General features: G+C 40.4%; 1 protein-coding gene across 3 annotated transcripts in view; it reads right to left on the bottom strand.

Annotated features, from left to right (window-relative positions):
* Positions 1-13,798: 13,798 nt before the first annotated feature.
* The window catches only part of RET (ret proto-oncogene), a 147,871-nt gene continuing 136,802 nt past the window's right edge, over positions 13,799-24,867 (bottom strand). For all 3 annotated transcript variants that reach the window (XM_075934775.1, XM_014569202.2, XM_006114405.2), the window contains exons 17-20: positions 23,148-23,285; positions 19,616-19,715; positions 17,343-17,490; positions 13,799-15,390 (exon numbers count right to left, since the gene is read on the bottom strand). In XM_075934775.1, the coding sequence (XP_075790890.1) occupies positions 15,233-15,390; positions 17,343-17,490; positions 19,616-19,715; positions 23,148-23,285 (544 nt within the window). In that variant the 3' untranslated portion in view covers positions 13,799-15,232. The remainder of the gene's footprint in view (positions 15,391-17,342; positions 17,491-19,615; positions 19,716-23,147; positions 23,286-24,867) is intronic.

Below are 24,867 nucleotides of genomic sequence, written 5' to 3'. Positions count from 1 at the left end.
GTATAATTCATTTCAGCCCCAAATCTTTTCTTAAAGTGGTAGTTGCAGTCCTTCCAACATCTGACTGCTATAAATTTGGTGAAGAAATAGGGACACGCCTTTAAATTACATTAAAAATTGATGTAGAAGAGCTATTTTAAAGACAGACAGGAAGGCTGGAAAAATAAGGTATGTTGCTAAAAATACAGGCATTGCTCTTTCTAAATCAGTACAGTTGTGAGACAGGATGCGGCCAGTGATGGCTGGAATTGAAAGAAAAGAGAAATTCCTGGATAGCACTAGCTGTGACTTTTAGGTTTGGTTTGGCTTGTTTGTTTGTTTGTTTGGGGGTGTTTCAGTGCGTGTGTGGGATGGTAGGAGTGAAATGTTGGCTGAAGTGGGGAAGAATAGAACTGATATAAAACAGGCCCCAGATCTGATAAAGTAGATCACAGAACAGCAAGGAAAAAGTAACCTTTCAAAATCCAAATATTTTTATTCTAGACTCTTAAGCCAGAAAAAAATAAGTGCGTGTGAAATACAAACATTATGTCTGGTGAGGTTTAAATTGTTTCTTACCCTTCAAAAATAAAACTCACCAGCAATGGTCTGTTTGTCTAGCTATAGGATTTTCTGTGAAGTACTATAGTTATGTAATGGTAACATCATTCCAAAAAGTCCATATAAAGGTGCTCCCCTCCTCCACCAGCTCTGTTTTTATGGTTATAAATTCAGGCCTGGCCACATAGTTTGCGGGGCCGAAGGTGGCACGCTATGGTTGGCTATGCCATGCAACCAGACAGCTCCCAGCCAGACCAGCAAGGGGCTGGGTGGGCGGGCACTGGGTAGCGCAGGTCCCTGAAGGTGCAGGGCCCAAAGTAACCGCCTTGCCATACGGCCAGGCCTGAATACGTTATTTATAGCAGAGATATTGAACTACAAATACAGACAATTTTCCATAACTTAATGGAAACTTTCCGACAACATTTTAGGTTTCCTGACATTTTTTCTTTAAATCCCTCATTTTGGCTCTTTATTCCAGATTATATTGTCCAACCCTTTAGTTATTGCTCCTGTTCAGCTATCTTGCTAGCATTGGGCTATTAAATATTCCATCGCAATCTATGTATGAAGGTGACCGTATTTCCTTTAGGGTTGCCAGGTGTCTGGTATTTTTGCCTCCTGTCCAGTAAAAAAAAATACCTGACACCTGACAAATATCCAGTATTTTCTGATTTTTTCCAGGCTAGGAGACGATAATCCCAGGTGCTTTCCTGGTGCCGCAGGGGAGTTGTCTGGCCCGGAGCAGGGAGACAAGATGGCAGATGGCTGCTGGCAGCCTGTTAGGGCCAAAAAGCCTCGCATTTCTTAACGGGGCCATGTTTTTGGGTTGTTGTTTTTCCTCAACAACTTTGGTCTCCCCCCTTTTTTTTCCTCAAAAGAATTTTTTCCCCGGTGGGCTTTTTTGGGGGGGGAGAAGGGGTTCAGCGTTCATTATTTTTGGTTAAACCATCTGGCAACTCTAATTTCCTTATGCTGAGTACGGGACACCTGGGGAGGGGTCTGCCGGCCCTCAGAGCTTCAGCCCCAAGGAGAGGGGCTGCTGACATGCGGGGCTTCAGCCCCGCATCGGGAGGAGGGTGAGGGAAGCCACTGAGTGCTAGCAGCTCCCCGCTCCTTCCTCCCCTGTTGCAGGGATGAAATGCAGCCGCACAGCATGCAGGGCAGTGAGGGGAGGGGAGCCACCCATGCTCAGGGCTTCAGCTGCTGAAGTCGCAAGCCCCAGCGGCTCCTCTCGCCTCCCTCTCCCCATTGCAGGGGAAACCCAGGATAATGTGCCTGTTTTTAAAAAAAAAGTCAGGACACCAGAAAGAGGACTTAAATAAGGGATTCTCCTGGTAAAACAGGACGGATGGTCACCCTATACATCAGAAGTCACAAGACTAGTATTATGTTATATACATATATTCTAGTTCTGACTTTATATGGTCTTTGTCAAAGTCATGGAAACTTCTCCATGTCCCCGTTTCCCCATCTGTAAACAGTGGGGTCATACTACTTGCCCACATCAGGAGGCTATTGTGAAGATGCTTCATATTATGCAGCAGTTTGAAACCCTGAAAACTTTATCTCACATTCATGGAGACTCAATTCCTTTCTTTAACCACAGAACAGATACACAGGCACTGTCTGCCCCATCCCCAGACCTAAGTTACAGATTGCTTTAAGATCTTAAAGATAAATTAGAGAATCACAGTAGTGCCTTCTGGCCTTGGAGACTACTAAATGTATTGTGTCCTTCATTTTGTTGTTGTCTCGCATTTGGATCTCGGCAGTTAGATAGCTGTTATTTGACTCAAAAAAATTTCTGAAGATGAGGAATTTTTAAAAGCATCACAGGATGTTAGGAAAGAAGGTGGAATGAATATCATCAAAAAAGATTAACTTTCAGAAGCCTTAACCCAGAAAATATGAACTGTGAATGTGTGACCAAGCTTCAGGGAGGCAGTTGAGTGGCGAAGGAAAGATAAGGAGCTGAAAAGCACAGCCACCTGCAGGACTAGATGATGAAAAACACTTTGGGGGAAATGAAGTCATTGCGGGGAACAGAGAATGATAAGACAAAACATGAATCCTGTCCAGTTATTGAGTGCTGGAGGACTACTGTGGCTTGTTTCTGAACTATATCTTACCCAGATGTGCTAGGCACCTGTCCAATTCCTGCCATGAATATACAGATTAAGGTTTCAATTCTACAAAGAGCTTCTTGGGCAAGGATCCTTGTACAGGAATTTAGAACTTGCCTGAGATTCTTGGAGATAAGAAAGACATAGTGAAAATGTCCTCAGTATAAAAATAGTCAGAGTAATTCAATCTCTAACTTCATACAAAATGCTGGTGAGCCTGAGTACGTCATTGCAGAAATGACTGTGGGTGCAGCTTCTCCTTTCTTTTAAAATACACTTTCTTTTGAAGCCGTACTTCTGGAGCCAGGAAGCAACCCATACTAAGTGGATTTGCTGCTTTCATCCATTATGATGGATTCTGCATATGTCTCAAAAATTATCTTTAAAAAAAGAAATTCAAGTACCAAACCTTAAGGATTAGGAGCCAAAATTAAGCTTTTATAGCACATACACCCTATAGCTCTAGCACAGGGAATAATACATGGTGCTTCAATCAAGTAGCTTTGTGTTTTAATACAAAACTGCCGCCAGCATGTAATATATATTATTGCATAATCAGGATTGTGTTTATTACATCTGTCCAACAGCCTCAGAAATTTTTTTTCAAAACCTACAAAAAAGTACAATATACAAAAAATGTGATAAATGAACAGCTTGGACAAAACATTGCTCCCTTTTTATATAATACTGATTTATTTATAAATGGGCAGGCACAAAGACAAAAAAATCAAACCCTTATTTAATCTATTCACTAAAACAGAATGGTAAGGCCACACAACAATTTCTTCACTATTCAGTTTCTGAAACTGTACATAAAAACCCTTAGCAATGAGATAGAGGTTTAAACTGCCCACTAAACTTTTGCAGTTTGACTTCAAAGTCCAATTAATTAATTGGACTGTGGAGTCAAACTGCAAAACTAAGCTTCATGTTTGAGGAGCACAAGGAATAAAAGAACAATGTTACATATGGCCATTAAAAAATGCTCTGTATTAAATATGTTATCATTTCGATATCCTTAAACAAACATTTCCATAAGCTAATGCTTAGCATTGCTTTTATTATCAAGGACATTTGTGTTATAAAACTGGGTTCATATTGGAACACCAGAGCCACATATGCCTGAACAGTGGATCTGGTATCTTCAGAACAGGGAATTCTCTAATTCAGAGGTGGGGAACCTCAGGCCGGAGGGCTGGATGCGGCCCCAGCTTGCCTAGATCTGGCCCCACCATGCTCCATCAGCATTGTGGAACCCATGCTGGTGCTCCACTCCTCCCTGCTGCCCCTCTATGGGGCAGGAGCACACAACATCTATTAGGCTGGGCCCTCTAGGCTCTGATGTATGAGAAGAATGTGGGGAGTGTCTTTCTCCTTCTCAGGCGGGGGCCACACCTGTGAGGGTTTGGGATTTTATTTTGATTCTGACTTGTGTGTGGGTCAGTGGTCCCTGACCCAAAAAAGGTCTCCCACCCCTGTTGGTTTGCAATCATTGTTTCAGAAAAGGCTTTACTAATGAAAGGACAAAGAACAGAATATGGTCTATGGGCTGAGCCCTTGCATTCCTTGGCTCTTTGCTTGAATGGTTAAATAATTGCCCAGTCAGATTATTCTAAAGCAAGACTTTATTTAAAAAAAAATAATTTGGGATTCATCAGAAGACAGTGGTACAGGAAGTAAAATACAGTCAACTTTGAGAGCCTCTCAGTTTCCCCCTAACTCTATTCTATATTTGAAGCAGGAATTACAAAGAGGCCAATCCGTCAGCCTCTAAATATATAAAGTCAGGCCTTTCTGACTTCTCAACTGCTCTGCTAACAGGCTTTGGATTATTTTTAAATGACAATTTCTTGGTCCATGGCTCTGAAACATCATTTTTCTTTTTTAGACTTCAGTGCCACACCAGTAAACAGGAGATTGCTTGTTTCAGTAGTTAAAGCACTCAGGACATAGGTGTCTTGGCAGTGAAAACAAGTCAAATGTGTTACAGCAGGATGATGCAAATAACAAGTTTTTCATTAAGAGAGGTTTCAAAACTGAATTAGAATCGTCAACGTACACTTTCTATAAATAGCATTGTGAGCTCAATGGGGTTTGTGGTAAAGAGGCTCATAGATATGCAAAATATACAGCTTCATAATAAGAACTCCTGCTTTAGCAAGTACCGTATATTAATTGGTTGCTCTGTTGACATACAGGAGATATTTGACACTATAGAGAGCACTGCACAAATGACAAGGTGTGCTATTGGTATTTTCCCCCTCTTTTGAAGCGTAAATTATTGGCCACTGCCAGAGGCAGGGTACTGGCCTACATGAGCCATGTTCTGATATTGTGTGGCAATACAGGTTGAACCTCTCTAATTTGGCACTCTCTGGTCCAGCAACATCCATGGTCTGGTAAGTTTTCAGTTAGCTTAACATGAGTGTGGCCAACTTTCCCATAAAGTTTGTTTACGGACACCACTCCTGGCTCTCAGTGTTGTTATTTAGCTCTAATTTACCCCTAAATGTCTTCTAAGAGCCCACTATGCAGTGGAAGTGTTGGTAATGCTGCTAGGCAATACTGATCTCCCATGGTTCAGCAAATTCTCTGGTTTAGCATCAGTCAAGTCCTGAGGGTGCTAGACTAGAGAGGTTCAACCTGTTATTACATTCCTACAGTACTTTAAAAACATACTACAGCAATAAAATTCTTCTTTGGTACTTCACTGTCAAAAGGCAGTATAAGTCATTTTAATGTTAATTCTTAATGTTAAAAATTGTAATTGTAAGGAACTGTACTAGTAGGTCATTTAAAATAGGTAGTTTTTTTCAAAATCTTCATAAAGAGAGAGGGTTGCTTTTAAAATTCTTATAGCAACATCATTTGGGATAATAATCCAATTGATTTAATAAAACTTTCATTTCAGTCAATTATCTGTTAATCACATTATTAATGTCTATAAAATTAATCCAGGACATTTTTGACAGCAAAATGCATTTTATAGGCTTGAAATGTAATATATTATATACATAGTTTAATTTTGAAGTGTGAAAAATTGTGTGTCTGTGTTACAAAAATGAATTTAGTAATGTTTATCCCTATTTGCTCAACATTTAACAAATGTGTTACAATTGAGTCTAAGAAATGTACTTGGAAGGTAGGTTTCTATTTTTCATTGCAACATTGGATGAGATTTTCCAGTCTTACTCTTGATAAAATTTTTTTTAATTATAAACTGATTGTAATTAACTTTGTGATCTCTGAATTTGGCAAAATCTGTGGGCTAGCATCCCTGTTGATGCTCCCGGGGTGTAGCACTTAAGGGGAAAAGCTAAGGACCCTTAGATTCCTCCCTCACCCTCCCAGAGCTTCTGGAGTGCCGCAAATAAGTTCAAATGCTGTGTTCAAGCTCAGGGAAGGAAGGGGAGGAGCAGAAAAGGTGGAGATGCTCAGAGGAAGAGGCAGGGTGGCTGCAGAGAAGTGCAGTCCTGTGGTCAGCAGCAAGGTCTGGGGTGCATCCCAGTGGTCGCAGGGCTCACTGCGGTCCAGTGGGACTGCATACCTGGCCCTCTTCCCCTGAGTGCTCGCCCCAGTTGGTCAATGTCATCCCCTCTGCTGCTGCCGGAGTGGAGCCCCACATCTGGTGCAACAGAGGGGCCAGCACTGACCTTCCCTGGTCTGGCAAATTACCGTGTTAGTGATTGGTCAGATCCCAAGGATGCCAGACCAGGGAGGTACAACCTGTAGTATACCGTAGCTAAAGCATATTATTATTATTATTGGCAGTGAATTGCTGGACAGCTACATCTCTGGAAACCTCACTGCTATGAGTAGTCTTTTCTTGAGCCTGTAGTGTCCCTGTTTTCAATGAGTCCATAAGCATGTAAGGATTTCACTATTAGACCCTTAACATTTATCTTTAAAAGGGTTTTTTCCCCCTTCTCCACCAAATCACTTTTTTAAAACTATTCCAAAGTTCAGGTGGAACATCAAGCTTTTTGGAAATGCAAACAATTGCATGTTAGTACTCAGTCGGTTCTGTTGATCAGTTAAAAATATTTCAGATGCAGTAAGTTATATGCAGTGTGTTAATAGAAAACTGTGAATGTGACGCTTATTAAATATGATAATTAGAAAAAAAACCACAGCAGTGTTAGCCTCATCCTCTTTCAGAGGAAGTGTAATATAAAGCGGAAAGCCCTATTTTTCTATATCTACATTACAAGCACTATCGCAGCAGAGTTACAGCCCTGCAGCTATGTCATGGTAGCATAGCTACTTACTATAGTGACTTAAAAGATTTTTCTGTCAATATAGTTAATCCCTCTCTCCAAGAGATTGTTGCTAGATTGATGGAAGAATACCTTTGTTTACAATGTGGAAGTTGGAAACCTTACTCAGTCACATGAGGCATGACGTTTTTCCTAGCCTTGAAGGATGCTGTGAGGTCTATCTAAGAGTCAGGTGTAAACCAGGACAGAAGCAAAAATATCTTATTTCTAATGGCCTCAGAAAATACAGATACAAGATGAAATCATGTCAGAGAATGTGAAGAGGGACGGGCCAAAAAAGTGGTCTTTTGATCCATAGTAGGTTTAAATGGGGATTAAAATTCATTGTCTAATCAGTGCTAAGATCATGGGTTTGCGTATGACAGTCCGAAGTTATTCTGATGGTATCTCTACCAACCTGAACCAAAATATTTGAGAATACATACTCCTCACTTCCAAATGCAAATCCAGGCCTCTTCTAGTTGCAGATCCAAGCCAGAATTACGATCACAAGTTCAGATCTGGAGAAGATCTCCTAAAATTCAGAGGGTGGGTTTTGGCCCATCAAGAACATTGCACAGGGACGTTTCTTGACCCAAGACAGCCATGCTTCTACAAAAGTCTATTTCATAACTGGAGACTGATACATAGTGAGGAGCAAGTCCTATGAGTAGCTAAGGGCTCCTTTTCAAATCCCTGGGATGGCACAATCCTCTGCCATTTCACAGGGACAGGGCCTTGATGTACACAAGCTGTTTATTTTATAGGAACGCTTTCAGGATGCGTAGACCTGCTCATCCTAGCCACGTGTTTTGGACCGCTGCATCTGCGTAAGTGAGCATCTGATGGACCCTCCCCTGCTGCTAGTGTTCCATTCTGTATTGCCCATTTAAGACTCAGCTGACATTACCTCCTTGTAGGGGGTAAAATCAGAACCTCAGAATTGAAGCAGTGCGTAGGCTTTGTACTTGCCCTCTGCATAGGAGTCAATTATACCATGGGTGTCTGGCTGGTTGTTGTGACTGCATTCACCCATGTGGCTTAAGGGTGCAGAAGGCCCTGCGTAGGCCCTTCACAAGTGGGTATATTTATCCATAAGACACTATTAAAGTTCTATTACAGTAGGAGTATGCTTCATGAATTAGGCCCTAAAGATGTACTTTTAATGGAAGTATCTAGTGGCAATATGAACAATTAAGATTTCCTCTAGGTATGTTAATGCATGCTGCCAAAAATATCTCATTTAAATATGCATATTTTGGGAGGGATTTTGAAGAGCACTCAGAACTGGCCACTTTCCCTATGCATTGAAGTCAATGATCACATGTGCACTGATTTCAATGGGACCAAAGTTAGGTCAACGCTGAGGGCTTTTGAAAATGCCATCCACATTTTTGGTCTTTTATATTTTGGGAGCCAACAAGCACCCAAGACAGACAGTGTGGGCATCATTACTTGTATTCATGACATATAGAATCATAGAATGCTAGGACTGGAAGGGACCTCGAGAGGTCATCGAGTCCGGCCCCCTACCCTCATGGCAGGACCAAATACTGTCTAGACCATCCCTGATAGACATTTATCTAAGCTACTCTTAAATATCTCCAGGGATGGAGATTCCACAACCTCTCTGGGCAATTTATTCCAGTGTTTGACCACCCTGACAGTTAGGAACTTTTTCCTAATGTCCAACCTAAACCTCCCTTGCTGCAGTTTAAGCCCATTGCTTCTTGTTCTATCCCCAGAGGCCAAGATGAACAAGTTTTCTCCTATCTATCACTTAAAAAGCAACAGATGGTCTGATAGCACTTTATAGAGTAACAAAACATGTAGCTGGTATCATGAGCTTTTGTGGGCACAGCCCACTTCTTCAGATGACTGGTGTTTCTTACTACTTGTTTAAGCTTCTACATATTTCCCAGTAAGTCAGAATACTTTTGAAGACATTTTTCTGTAGTATAAAATAATTGTTTGATCCTTCTCTTAACTCACTGAGGTATGTTTCACCAATTATTCTGGAAAATTAACTTTTAGTTGCGTATCATTTCAGCATAGATAAGATCAAGCACAAGTTTGATACAACAATGGTTAAGTTAGGTGATACCACTTCTTTTACAGGCTTTTTTGACTACTTGCAACACATAGTTGATGGAGAAACTTTGAAAATTATTTCCCCATCAAAAATAAACTAAACAATATTTAAAAATGTTCTTGCCTTTTGTGATGAGCTTATCATTCAAACATGACAGCTGGTAAATCATATAAGCAGGCTGGGATTTTTTTAAAAAAAGAGCTGTGTTAGCCACACTAAATGAGCTAATTACTTCAGGTAAATTAAAGGCATAGCTTAATTGCCTTAACTCAGCTGATGGACATAACTGTGCTTAATTGCAGATGGTCATTAATAAATGGAAATTAAATGCAATAGCAGAGATGCACACACAAAACTCTTAGCATGAAAAAGCATTAAATTAGAAAAATCCTAGAAGAAAAGCCCCATCTCCTCCTCCCCCCAAAATAAAAGAAGAAGAAGTAGAGTCCTGTGGAAACTTAAGGCACATCTACACTGCAGGGTAAAAGTCGAATTAAGCTATGCAACTTCAGCTACGTTAATTGTTTAGCTGAAGTAAAAATAGCTTAATTCGGGTTTTGCATTTTCTACATAGCAGGAAGTTGAGGAAGAACACTCTTCCTTTAACTTCCCTTACTCCTTGTGAAATGAGGGTTACAGAAGTCAGAGTAAGAAGTCCACCATCTTGAAATTATTTCAAAATAATGGTTTGCTGTGCAAATGCACACTTTGTTACTTTGAAATAATGGCAATTATTTTGAAATAATGCTGCAGTTCAGATGTGCCCGTAGGGTATGTCTAAACTACATCTGTTTTTCGATAAAGGGATGTAAATTAGACATATCAAAATTGTAAATGAAGCCGGGATTTGAATTTCCTGTGCTTCATTTGCATAATGGCAGCCACAGCTTTTTTTCGAACCCTCAGGTTTACAGGGTTTTTCGAAATGGGGCATTTTTGTCAAAAGATCCCTTTCTTAACTGCGGAGGTTTTTTTTTCTAAAAGCAGTTTTTTGGGGGGAAAAAAAGCCGCAGCCACCACTATGCTAATGAAGCATGGGAAATTCAAATCCCAGCTTCATTTACAATTTCAATATGTCTAATTTCCATCCCTTTATTGAAAAATGGATGTAGTTTAGACATACCCATAGAAAGTAACCGATTTATTAGGACATAAGTTTTTATGGGTAAAACCCACTTTATCAGATGATTTGGAGTGAAAATCACAGAGGCAAGGGTGTATATATAATATGTGTGTGTGTGTGTGTGTGTGTGTGTGTGTGCATGTGCGCAACAAAGAAGGAAGTTAGTTATCAAGTGTAGGATCAGTATTAATGAGGCTAATTCAGATAGGCTCATCCACTATAAAGAAAGGGGAAATTGTGACTATAAAGAAAGGGGAAATTGCCTTTGTAATGAGATAACCAATTTAAACAATTATTCAGACCTAATTTGATTGTATCAAATTTGCAAATGAATTGTAGCTCCACTGTTTCCCTTTGTAATCTGGTTTTAAAATTCTTTTGTACAATGATAGCTACTTTTAAATCCATTACTGAATGTCCAGGGGGGTTAAGGTGTTCTCCTACAGGTTTTTGTATGTTACCTTCCCTGATGTCTGATTTGTGCCCATTTATCCTTTGGCACAGAGACTGTCCGGTTTGGCCAATATACACGGTAGAGAGGTATTGCTGGCACTTGATGGCGTAGATCACATTAGTGGACGTGCAGGTGGATTGCGCCCCCGACGGTGTGGCTTTTGTGGGTAGATCCTGTGATGGTGCTGCTTGTATAGATACATGGACAGAGATGGCAATGAGGTGTGTTGCAGGGATAGGCTTCTTGGTTAAGTATTTCTGTGATTTGACATGCCGGTGAGTATTTGCTTCAGGTTGGGGGGCTGTAGGCAAAGACTGGCCTGTCTCCCAAGGTCTGTGAGAGTGAGGGATCATTTTCAAGTTGTAGATTGTTAATGATGAGCTGGAGGGGTTTTAGCTGAGGACTGTAGGTGATGGCCCCCAGATAAAACTTCAGCACACCATTGACCATTTTGCATACAAGATTTTAGAATATGGGGTGCTTTTTGAATGAAAAAAATGGCAAATTATCTTGGCCACTTTGAAATCATATACTTTTTAAAATAAAACAATGGTCTATATTGGAATATTATAGTGCTTGTGTTACTCAAATGTGATTGATTAAAAATTTTAAATTTAGCAAACAACGAATCCCAAAATGGTCTTTTTGTATGCATTGAATAATATTTTTAAAAGACGGACCCGTACGTTACACTTTATATTTCCCATTTAATATTATTTTACTACATACAATGAATAAAAAACAGCATGGATGTCCATCTTGGACCCTTCAGGATTTAATGGTTAGGACAAATATGTGTAAAGTTGTCTAAAATATGTGAATCTCTTTAATTAGCTGCCATAAATTTACATGAAGGATTTTGAGGTTCATAGCTAAGAAAAGAGTCTGCACACAGAAAAGAAAAGTACAGTAAAATTCCATTAGTCCGGCATCCAATGCTCCGGGACTCCTGATGGTTCGGCACCATCAGGAACCCGGAAGTGCTGGGGCAGCCGGACAGGCTTCCCCCATTCAGCTGCTGCTGAAACTGACCAGCAGCTGAATCGGGGAAGCTGGGAGCAGAGCAGCTGGGGTGCTGCCAGATTGGTCTCGTAGCGCCGCCCCTCGGGGCTGCGGGACCAACCCGGCAGGACCCCAGCTGCTCTGCCCCAGGGGTCCCCGATTCAGCCGCGGCTTCCTGGAATCAGCCACTGGTCTGTTTCAGCCGCAGCTGAATCGGGGACCCCTGGGGCAGAGCAGCTGGGGTTTTGTCGGGTTGATCCCGCAGCGCCGTCCTTTGGCGCTGCGGGACCCGGCAGCACTCCAGCTGCTCTGCCCCAGGCATCCCCAAGAGCAGCTGGGGTGCTGCCGGGTTGGTCCCGCAGTCCCGAGGGAAGACCAACCGAGCAGTACCCCAGCTGTTCTGTCCCAGGCGTCCCCAAAAGCAGTTGGAGTGCTGCTGGGTTGGTGCCGTAGTGCCACCCCTCGGCGCTGCGGGACCAACCCGGCAGCACCCCAGCTGCTCTATTACAGGCATCCCCGATTCAGCTGCAGCTGAAACTGACCAGCAGCGGCTGAATCAGGGACGCCTGGGGCAGAGCCGGACTATTGGAAGGGGGGGGCTATGAGGGACCTGGGGTGGCATCCCCTCCCACCCCACTCCAGACCCCTCATAGGCCCCCCCTTCTGATAGTCTGGCATATCTGATAATCCGGCACCCCCTGGGTCCTAAAGGTGCCGGATTATCAGAAGTTTACTGTACATTAAAACCATTTCGTGGTGTGTTTATAAAGAGGAATAACACTTTCAGATTCACTCCTTTCTACAGCTGGTTGCTGTACAGAACGCTAAGTGTACAGTGTTTATGTTGTGCAGTTTTTGTTGATAGATCTGGAAGAAATTTTCTGTGACTATTTTCTCAAATATATAAATGAGTTCATGTTGGCAGTTCCTATGGTCTCTTTACATTTTCTGAGAGAAAACAAGAAAATTAAAGTTATTGGGCTTAATATAGGGGGAATTGGGTGAAATTTCATGGCCTGCTCTACAGAAGTGTGATTACATGATCTAAGACCCCTTCTGGCATTGAAAAAAAAAATCTATGAAGTTATGAAGTAATTGAATTTTATTGTTCATAACATTGGTAGGAACTAAAACTAGAATTTTCGTGAGTATTCATTGCAGAAGTGCCTCTGCTTTCATCCAATCAACAAACTGAAATACCTTGTGACTTTAATCACAACAAACGAATACAGAAGTGTGGAAATAAATATTGTCAAATAATAACTGTATGCAAGGAAGTCACAATCTGCTTCTTACAGACATTCTGGGAGCAACGAAGAAGGCTAAATTAGTTGGATTATAAATTGTTCATTGTGAATCATTCGTTCAGCTGTGCTTGAGAAAGTGGGAGGTAATTATCTATAGCACAAATGTAATTACCCTTTGTCTATATTACAGATAGCACCTGTATCAGATGTGTGCCTAAGGAAATGAATGATAAATGTGACTGGGAATGCCTGTTTTCATAGGGATAAGCTGAACTAACCAGGGTATGATGCTGAGTTTGAAATACCCATAATACTCAATGCTTTCTCCATTAGTTGTTTATTTCAATATCGCTTGTCATCTCACTTACCTCTCATAGAATGACACTGTTGTCATAGGCTCTGTCCGATTACAAACTGGAGTAAAGTGTGTCTGCTTGTTGTAGTTTAGGAATTGTTGCCGCTGATGAAAAATCTCCCTGATGCTTCTGGATTGATCCTGATCAATGAATTCAGATTTCCCACTGAGGTACTAAATAGTGGGCGGGCTGACAGAGTAAAACTGAAAGCTACCAGAGCAGCTGTTGTCACTGATTGTAGACTTCCCTTATGTTGTTACCACACTTGTATCTAGTTTCTCTTCAGTGCCAGTGAAGAAAAAGTCCATTTAATGTGTGTTTGTGTGCCATTTAATTTCCAATGGCATTTATTTTATACTTATTTGACATACATTGTTATAGTCTACTCAGGGCTGTGCTACATCTCCAGAATTATTTAAGTGGCCACTGTAGTAACACAACTAAACTTGTTACATCTTTTCCTATGTCTGTACCTTTGTGCTGTGAACCAACAAAATATAATATTCCTTTATAAAACAGTGTTTAACTTCTAACAGTCTTTTACACCTGTCCTTATGTTGTTTGTATGAAGATCTGTGCTAAGTTTTTACCCATCTGACTCATTTACTTCTGAAATCATAGACTTTAATGGAAACACATCATGCTGAAACACAAAACAAAACACATGAAAACAGCTACACTGGAATGTAAGAGACAGGAACAAGCTTTGGTAGAACTGGATTATTTAAGAATAACCAACACACAGGAAACAACATATCACTCTGCATTTACGATCCAACATTTTTAGAACACAAAAATATTATCTTCAGCAATATTAAATTACAAATAAAAGACAGAAAAGTGCCACCAACCTATCGCCTTCCATATAACCTCTATAAGAGTCAGATCATTCTCCTAAATATCACAGCAATGCTGTTGCACATCATTTGAATTAAATGTACCCTTATCAAAATCATGTGACTTTTTTCCTGCTAGTAGGTAATAATTAACCAACTACTGACAAAAACATCTGATTATCCTATGCTAAGTAAAAGAGTTGTCTACTTGTGACTTGCAAACAGAAGATTTATCTGGAGTGGTGTCAATGTGATATCCTATGTTAGCAGTGTAGTGTAGTGTAGAATCAGATTTTGAGCTTAGAGAGACTCCCAACTCATTGAACATGACTGCAAACAAAATCTCTTTGCTTTAATTTAGTTCAAAATATCCTGTACAGTCTACACTGAACTCAGACAGAATTATGATTGTACAACAGACATTGTAACATTAATAAAATGGATGTGATGGAAAATAAGTTGTCAGGTGAGCACTCTTGATTGACATCAGTCTATATAGCATATCTGGTATCAAATTTATCTCCATTGTGCTAAAGGTAAGAATAGTTTAAGCATAATAAACAATTTTTTTCTCATTAAGACAAGACAATACATTTTACAGCTTTTCAAGACTTCAAATGCTGAATCTCAATTTTCCTGCTGAGTTACTTAATGTTTGCTTCGAAACCAAAATACAGGCTTCATTATTGCCAACATTTTGGTAACACTTTGGATTCTATAGCAAGCTCCGTTATTTTGAGCCAAATGTTTTCCCCTTACATATACTGTTTGTGCTTCATGCTTAGATCAAGTGGCCTTTTATTAATAACTGGAAAAGTAGCAGTTCAAGTCCAACCTATTTTCCAACCCAAGAAAGCTGTGTTTCAGGACAGCTGACCTAAAAAATTGTAAGTATGAAGTGCATGGCCATTTGCAATAAACAGTTACTAAACTGGACAGTGTGCGGAATGGTGGACTAAAAAGTAAGTACCGGAACTACAACTTTTATCCAGTTTGATATGTTTCCTGAAAGGGGAAATTATCAATTAGAGTCTTGATCGTGTGTAAAACCACTTAAGAAACTACCAAAAGAGAGTTTGCCATTTGAGAAATTAATGTTGGTTTAACCAGGTTTAATTGTGCAAAGAACGAGCCAAGGGACTTTCCATTCTTTGTATGTTTGCTCCACTCATGGGTCCATTACCTGTCACAAACAAATTTTTAACTATCAAACTTGTCCATAAATTTTGCCGCTGAGGGTGAAACCATCCAGTTAGCATATACACTATCATTTGCATATCTTGAAAACACAGAGTTAGTGCCATCGAATCTTGTGAGTGGAACGGGGCTCTCCTCAGGCCAGTTCGGGTATGACATGCCTAAAAATGAAAACAGATAATTTTTTCTGCACTGAAGAACCATAACTTCATGTGCAGACAGTAAGACCCTTGGCAAAACTCCGTTCAATACTTTAAGTCAGACCACTGGTTTTTGTTCCCAATCAATTGATATAAACTGTGTTTCATAGCCCCAAAGCACAAATTCTGCTGAAGGCAAACACCCTAAAAATAAAGTGCTGTCTTGATTAAAAAAAAGTGTGTATATCATATAACCCAATAAAAGTTAATTTGTCTTCTGATAGTCTCCAGCTTTTCACAATTTTATAGTTTCATGACAACATAATAGCAAATTACTTTGCCAGAGAATGTATTGCAACTGGAAGTTCTTGCTGTACATACAATGCTCCAAGCAGTAATAAGCCTATTTAAGGCAGGATCCAATGTCTGTTCTAGTCAAATAAAGTATTTCCATTGACAGTAAAGGGTGTCTTTCCACTGGCTAAAATAGGGCTAGGAAGATACTCGTATCACCCATCATGATCTCCCCATAGCAGTACGGGTTGGATCCTTCAAGGTTCTGAGCTCTCTGCTTCTGATCTAGCCATACACTTAAGTACAGGTTTAAAGTCAAGCATGTAAGTAGTCACACTGACATCAGTGGGCTACCCATGAATGTATTTTTAAGATCATGCTGAAGTATTTTTCTGGACTGAGCACTGAGTGCTTAGCATATTGCAGATCCAGCACAATATGCAAAAACATACCAAGGCCAACATTTTTAGAAATAGAAGCCTAATTTTGTTGCCTATTTCAGCACCTAAATAAGTGCTGTGATTTTTCAAAAGTGTTCAGCAGTTTCCTCGGACTTCGTTGGTAACTATTGGGTGTTTAAGCCCTTTTGAAAATCCGACCACTTATTTAAAATCTCAGTTATGAATTTAAGACCCTAACCTTGGGCATCCAGTTTTGGAAATCATGCCTGGGGAGCAGAGGAGGGAAAAAAAAGCAAAAGATATTTACTAATTACAACTATATAGAGTAAAATAAAAGCTTCAGCTTTTAAAAAAGTTTTACTGCTTGAAGAATGAAAAAAAAAAATCTTTGAAGTTAGTAAATAGCCAAAAAAATGTAAAATATTTAATCAGGACACAAAATATAGGAGTTTTGGCAAGAACCATTTTTACTGTCCATCTGACCATCACAACATGAAAGCACATGTTCCTTTTCAAACCACTTACTACATCATTCAATCAGGGCTTAGTGCTGACATTTGCATGATAAACCGAAGGATGTGAAAACAGTTGAAAGTATTTTTTATAGTGGCCGCCACCAATTCAATTTCCAAAAGACTATACAGATGCACTCAGTCTCCCCGGCTTTCTGTAAAATGTAACCTGATCACATCCCATGTCGCGTTAGGCAGAAATTTCTGCCTAAGGACTTAAAACATGTGAGCAGCAGCTGACATTCAAGAATTCATATGAATAAACATAAAATGTCAACAAATTGGATTACACTATTCAACTGAGCTAAAAAATGTTTTGCAAATGTTTTTGTGAAATCCCTGTTACTGAAATCAGAGATGTAGACTCTAACGTATTTCCCAACTCCACCCCCCAACACAAAAGACTAGTTTGGATATTCAGTTCTTAGCCTATTAAAATTTCCCCTGAGAGTACTTCCCTGATCTATTTATTTTTCATTATCATATGATATATATAATATATATATATATATATTTGGTGATATTACTTATTTTCACATCCTTTTTAAATCTTTTTTAAACACAGCTGCAAGGCGCCTAAAGTATGATCCTGATGCAAAGTTTGACATTTACAAATAAAAAAAAAAGCTTTCCAAGCAAATTGTGTTTGGTTTCATTCACACAAGAAACACTCTAATGGGGTTACAGAGTCTGAAGATAGTGCAGAAGAAAAAAAATCACTTTTTTGAGTGTTGCTAGAATCTAGTAAATGCATGTGAAATTCTACCATAGAGTTTGTTTTCAATCCATGTGGAAGGAAGGGTTCGAGGGAGGGGAGCATTATTACAGTCCACGAGGGGTGTCTCCTCTTCTGAGAGCCCGTCATCATAAAGTAAGGAGTCAGAAGGCGTAGAAGCTGCAAGATCTAAGTAGTCCTATGGAATCAATAAATAAAAACCTGGGTCACAATAGGTAACAAGGTCGTTTACCAGTTTTTGATGCTAACAGACTCCTGAATTCCCTCAGCTGGGCAACTGCAAACTCAAAGTGGGCCCTTGTATAGAGCAGTGTTGCTCAACCTTTTTTTATAAAGTACCCCTTTAAAAAAATGTTATAAGTACCACCTTTAAAAAAAATTGTAAGTAACCCCTTTACCTACAGTTTTCAGACACACAAAATTTTTTTCTACTATTGCAACTCATTTGTTTAAACAACTTAATTGTAGCCAGGCAGGCGATGAAATGTTTGGGTGTAAAAAGTACAAAAATAATAAAACGCTGTAAAACTTGAAACAAAAATTCAGTTTTTCTCCAAGTTTCAGTTGTGTTGATGTATCCCCCAGACTTCTCTCAAGGACCCCTAAGGGTACTCATACCACTGGTTGAGAAACACTGGTATAGAGAATACCACCTGCTTAATGTCCTGTTTTCTGCAAGAGTCGTGTCCTTGGCAAGGCACTTGTTTGCAGAAATGCCAGGCATGAAACATAAACATGCTCAGTTGTGTTTCTCCTGTCAAATGCCGCTTGCCAGCAAGTTAGCAGCTCTCAGAAATCTCACTGGTAGATAGGCTTTATCTCAAGCTATCCTCTAAGCCTACAATTCAGTGTAAAGACAGGGTATTCAACAATGTATACAAGGGAGTCTCGCCAGTTTGCAGCCTTCGGCCCATAGTTCTGTCGAGGATGCTGGTTATTTTGGTTTTCACTATGACAACCGTTTCAGACAACTTTGCCTAGTTCAACGTTACTGTCCAGCTCACTAGGTTATCCCATATACTTTGTCCGTATACAGCATACAAAGCAGATACAAATGCTTGGGTTGGAAATCTGCTTTTAGTTCAATATATTGTTCTTTTAAAAGGCTTTGGAACTTAAAAAACAAACAAACAAACAAACAAACAAAGAAACAAACAAACAAACCCCCACCAAACCCCCAAACTCTGACTCTTAATTTGCCTTTCCTCATTATTGATTTAACTTTAATTTTTAAATTTTCCTACAGAGCATAATGGCTTCCTTCTGTTCACGTCTGAATTGGCCTCCTGCCAGCAACACATCCCAAGCCCAGAATGGGTTAGTTCGTTTTCCCTCTTCTGGATTTGTAACAGAGCAACAATAACTGTGGGTCTGACCTAGAAAGTAGCTATGTTTGAGGCTTCTAATGTTTTTATAAATTAGGGATTCTATAAATATATAAGTGCACATGCATGCTTGTTTTTAGTCACCAGGCTCCCCTTCTGTGTGCACAGGTACATGTTTGTGTACTCATTCCACTGCATGAGCCCTTTTCTAGCACACACAGATCACTGATACTTTTCCTTGCAAAATTTTCATTTGCACTGACAGAATTTTCATGCCAAAGAAATATTAAACAAGTACACAAGTCTTAATAGTGAAAAATGACTATTTAGGTGAACATATATTTGCAATGTGTAATGGGGACTTGATCCTGCAAGGTTCTGATGAAGATACTCATGGCTTTAAATTAAGCACATACATAGTGTTTTCCTGGATCAGACCACACGGCTCAGCAAGGTGCAAGCCCAAGCCCTAGATGAGACACTTTAAGCTGACAATGAAGTCCTCTGAATTCCCAAGAAAACCTCGTCAGCTTTTGCATTTCCATTTTGCCTTTCACATTTTGTTTCTATTGTTCTATTTTTAAGACATTCCAAGTCAGAAATGACAATCCTTGCTTTGCAATACTGTATACATTTAGTTTGAGGCTTCCCATTGCTTGATTATTCAGTAATGCAAATTAAAATTAACTCTGCAATAAAGTATTTGTTACTAAGGAGACAACATGGTAAAATAATCCACCACACAACTTTTCTGGGTCTGAAATCTTTAACAATCAACATACTAAAAAAAGATAGAACTGCTTTTGGACAGTTATCTGCCATCTGGAGGAAATACAGTTGATGGGTGCCTTTAATCCTGATCAAAATCACAACATTTCTGATCAGAAATTTATTTCTCTATGTTACTCCCAAACTCTTCGGATTGTCAACATCTCAGCTAGTTTTCATTAACTGCAAAACTGCATGCAGCAGACTTACCCTACTTTTCACCATCATTTTCTCCAGTTCTTTGCTGATATCAGCAAATGTTGGTCTCTTATCTGGTTCCTGTTTCCAACATCGCAGCATCAAGTTATACCTGTGAACCAAAGTAACAAACAATAAGATCCCGCGGTCACAACTGGTTTGGTTTTCCTTTCTGCTCAAATAAATCTACAATGCTGTGATCTGGCCCCTCTTGTGAATGCCACTCGAAGAAATATCTCACTCTTTTCTTTTTTTTAAATGTACACAGCTGAATAATTTCTCCATGGGACTAAGCCCTAATACTGCACTGAGACTTACAGGAGTGCACCTTTACTTCTGCGAGATGCCACATGGAATTAAGGGCCCATGCATGTGGATCTCTTTGTGAGACTGGGGCCAAAGAGTACGTCTACATTGCAGCTGGAAGGTGGGGTTTCCAGCATGAGGGGACACCTTCAATCAGCTTGAGCTCATGTGCTAGAAAAGGCAGTGTGAATGTTGTGGTGCCGGTATTGGTGTGAGCCAGGGATGTTAAAATGCAGTTAATTGACTAGTTGACTAGTCGATGGAATTTCCATCGACTACTCAACAGGCACTTCTGCATTCCTTCTTTGAAATGTACAAGAGCTCCCGATGGGGCTCTTGTACATTTCTATGGAGGAATGTGGAACTTTGTGTACAGCCTGGGGCCAGCGGGAAGTCCCGCTGATTCTGGGCTGCATGGGGGGAAGGGTGGGAGCCTGCTATGAAATGTGCCAGAGTTCCCAGTGGGGGCTCGTGTGCATTTCAAAGCCATGGAGCCCAGGGTCAGCGGAGGACTCTGAATCAGAGTCCCTCACTGACCCCGGCTCCATGATATGCTTCATGTTGCATGGAGCCATAGTGTAGGCTGGCCCTTTGAATCCAGTCCTGCCTGACCCAATTACCACAACATCCACTCTGCTATTTATAGCACTCTAGCTTCAGCTGAGCTATGGTGAGTGTCTAATTAGGCTGGGAATCACACTTTCCAGCGGACACCTTGACACTTCTAGTATGACTGTTATTTTCTCAGCTGGTCCCCTAGAACAACAAAATTACAGGGAGAATGGGAGCAGTGACACCTAGGTTTAGGCTGCCTAATGCTTCCGCTCTACAAGATGCTTGCAACCTTTCCTTTGAGAAACGTTCACATCCCCATTGCTTACCTCACGCCTTTTGGTATTTGGCAAAGGAAAAGCCCTCTGGCTACAGAAGTGCTTTTTCTTTATTGTATGAAATTCCACTCAGCTTTGGCTAAGATATACTGTAAGCTGCTCAAAATAATTTCCCTTCCCTTACTCTCCTTGCTCAGGAAAATGCTGGCAGCCTGCTAAAATAATAACTGAGCCACATGGCTATTCTAAGGCTCGGCTTCACCACCATCAAATCAGCACTGTCACCATGTTATTCTGGGGATAGCTGGGAGTAGCCACAGTGGAGGGAAGGAGTCAGATCTAGACTGGGCTTCCTTCCTCGGGGGGCACTACATAGGGCAGGCGACCCTCCCCGCCCCCCAACATCTAGGAGGGAAGGGAAGAGAGAGAGGGAGAGAACTTGGCCAGGCTGGATTCCACCTTCCCCCCTTCCCGACTACTCATTCTGGATTCAGAAACCCACCCAAATAATGTAGTTAGACCTATATAGCTTAAATGGAAAAACACTTCTACTGCAGTGCTGAAAGTTCAGGATTCACACCCTGCTGGTACTCAGCTGTACATAAAAGACAGTGGTTTTACCACTTTTCTTAAACACAAACACAAACAAATGACACTCGAGAACCCTAAGTTACAAGAATGCAATTTAGGTTGCAAATTCAAGCACCTGACAGTTTCAAACATGCCAGATTTATGATAGGCTACACAGTCTGAATTCACACCCTTCCCCTTGTGCATATGCATGGTGACACTATGTGATCATGCCATTAAAGATGGTCTCAAAGCATTAAGTTTGCAGAAGTAGCCATAAATCTGGGATTTCCTAACTTTTCAGCACTTGACTTTACAACCTAAATTATATTATTCTAATCTCAATTTTTTGGCTTTATTATATTAAAGATGGAGTGAATTGGTTCAGAAATGTTTGCATACCTATAAAAATGAAGCAAATCTATGCTCCTCATTGCTAGACTGGATAATTTGGTGCATGCATTGAAAAATGGGCCATAAGTGGTTTATTTTATACAATCTATAATATCCAAAGATAAACATCTACCCAGGTTGTCCAACAAAGAGAGACAAAAAACCCCATCAACCCTTCCCCCCAAATTTAAACAATAAGAGTAACTCCAAAAAAGAATAAGCAATGGAACATTTGAAGTGAAGGGGTCTTGCTTCGTTCAGGAAGGAAAGAAAGGTGAAAATAATTTTAAACGTATAATTTGTCGGAGAAAATCTGGACTTAAGATCTTTGAACTTCTGACTAGATCTAAGTTCAACAATGTCTCAGTGGTATCTCTGTGCATGTGATGCACTGAACAAAAATGGTTGTACTATTTATGCTGCTTTTTCTCACCATACATGTGGGCAAGATCATTCAAGGACACTTGAAGCGATCTTGTTTAATAGAGCCTGATAAACACATTTCAAGCTCTATGTGTTTCATTTTCATACACCACAGATATCCAGGAGATGAACTATTTCTCTCTGAGATTTTCCTGGTTAATTGCCTTTTCACCAATAAACAGAAATGACTCACCAAGTCACAAAATCTTTGCATCATACCTTGAGCCAGAAATCAATACTTGTATCTTCTTTTTCAGGATTCTGTACACTACCAGGAAAGTCAGACAACTAACAAACCATTTGCAGGGAGTACATGGAGCACAGACATTAAAATAGCCACCTTCTTTGCAGGAAAATGAGTTCCCAGTCTTTGGATATGCTCCAGCTCATCTTAAAGAGGTCAGTCATCACAATGTTAAATGCATTTCTCCCTACACCCCATGTTCTGAATATTCAACCTACACATTTTCAGTAGCCTGATGAGTGCTTTTATCCAATCTTCAGCGAGTATTTTGGCAAGAGCTGCAGGCACTTGGGCTGTATTTCTTTTCAGATTGTATTTCTTTTCAGCATTTAACACAGATTGTCGCCCTACCTTTCTGCAATTTTATGATGTCAGAATTCTTTGCTTTTACTAGCTTGTTTCTAAAAGTCATGCTGGAGATGGGTGCTATTTATACTGTTTTCCCCCTTCATTCCACGATGTTTCTATGAAGCTGGACAAAGGGGCTTTGTCTACCCTGCAAGTTTTTGCAGAAAATATGCAAATGATGGGGCTCATTAGCATAAGTCATGATCTCATTAGCATATTTTCTGCCGTTTCTTTTTGCGCAAAAAGAAGCAGTGTATTTATATATTTTCTGCCACTTCCGTTTTGCACAAGATTTTTATGCCTCTCCGGAGTCAATGTTTCTCCGAGAAACGCATAAGGATGTTGCACAACTTATGCTAATGAGTCCTCATTAGCATATTTTCTGCTGCAGAAATTCACAGTGTAGACATAGCCAGGAAGAAGTACTTACATTTCTTCACTACAGTTTTCAGGTCTCTCCATTCGATAGCTGGATTTAAGGAGGTTAAAGAGTCTTTCAGGAGCAATTCCAGGATATGGGTTTCCTCCCAGGGTTACAATCTCCCATAGCAGAACTCCAAATGACCAGCTGAAAAGGAAGGAAGGAAGGAAGGTAACATTCACTTGGATTGCTAGTAAAGAGCTTAGCATGGTCTGTATTCAGCAAACAGCACAGTAGCATTTTCCACTCAGGCCTGACGGGATGCCTCTGAGAACAAAGTTATGAACAAAGTGTAACAAACATTCACTTTTTGACATCAGCTTTTTATGCAAGAGCTTGCTTTTAAAAAAGAAACCTAAAGGAGTTAGGCCCCTGATGCCCACTGAAAGTCAATGAGAGTTACGTGCCTAATTCCCTGAGGCTCTCTTGAAAGTCCCACCTTAAAATTTTAGCAGCAGAAACTGCTCTCCACCTGACTATGCTTCATTTGTATCATTGGGATTCTTTAAGTTACTTTTATTTTAAACAGAGGAAATGGCATTCCTAGGCCAGGACCTATTGAGCTCCAACATGGCTCCCTCTCTCTGGCGGAGGAGAGGGGAGGCGGGAGGGGGAAGGGGAGGGATGGGAGAACTGCTACTCTCACATAGCCTTACACAAAACTTTCAAGCAGCCTTTTCCTGCTGATAATATTTCATCCGTTCATTTGTAACCAGTCTGTATCTTCCTCAAAGCTAGTGCGTATTTATAATGCTCCATTGCGCTTGAGTCTTTCTGTTCTTCCTCATGCCCTTCATTGAGCCAATTGTTCCATTCACTCCATCAGGTTATGATTTGACCTGTAAGCCATCCAGAAAGGATGTGTGGCATTGTGGGTTTTTATTTTTAAGATTCTTCTTTGTTTGAGTGAATTTTTTGGACACTCTGTAAGAGGGTGTAGCATTTTGGTAAGTTCTCAATTAACTCCAGCTGGTTTTCAGATTTGTATGTTAGGATATTGTACCTTAGTTTTACAATTATTATAAAAATTAAATAAGAGTGTGGGGGATATTTTCCACTGTACAGTGGATGATGGGCTGCCGGAGGCGCAATGTATATCTAGGTTCCAGCATAAAAAGTGAAGGGGTTTTGCAGCAGAGTTGGGGGAGGGAGGGAAATCATAGAAGCTGGCAACCTATACTACTACTAGATCACTGCCAACTATTAACTATATACAAGTGTCTTAAGAGGAAGCAGCTGGGGGGAAAAAAGAGCTATAGAATTTATGAAGAAAATTCAGCACTCTGGGATGGATTTTAAGTATGTTGATAGATAGGTGCAAAAAATGTAATTGCATCATTCCAACTAGCATTATTTGTACATATATTTGTTCATAAATGTAAAATATTTAAGAATCAATTTTCCAGTAAAGTAACCCTTTAGTTCTTCAGTTGGTTAGACAGGCAGAGTAATAGCCTGGAACATGGGGGATGCTATAAGAGTCTGTGGGAGGTTGAGCCTCCCCAGAAAAGGATGGCCACACTGGGGGAGAAATGCTGCAGATGTCCCCTCCCTTGGGAAGCGTACCAGCCCGCTGACTTTGGTGTGTCGGAAGCTCCCTAGAAGTGGGGATGGGACAGCAGCACCCACACTGTGGCTGCAGCCATGCTCTGTCACGAGGTCCTCCTCTCCCCCAGCCTCTCCCCCAAGAACATCCTTGCTTGTCACTCGCTCCTCCCCTGCTTCTTGA

Source organism: Pelodiscus sinensis, chromosome 8 (genome assembly GCF_049634645.1).
Source record: "Pelodiscus sinensis isolate JC-2024 chromosome 8, ASM4963464v1, whole genome shotgun sequence".
Taxonomy (NCBI): Eukaryota; Metazoa; Chordata; order Testudines; family Trionychidae; genus Pelodiscus; species Pelodiscus sinensis.
Note: the sequence above shows the minus strand (reverse complement) of the source record. Positions and strands in the feature narration are given on the sequence as shown.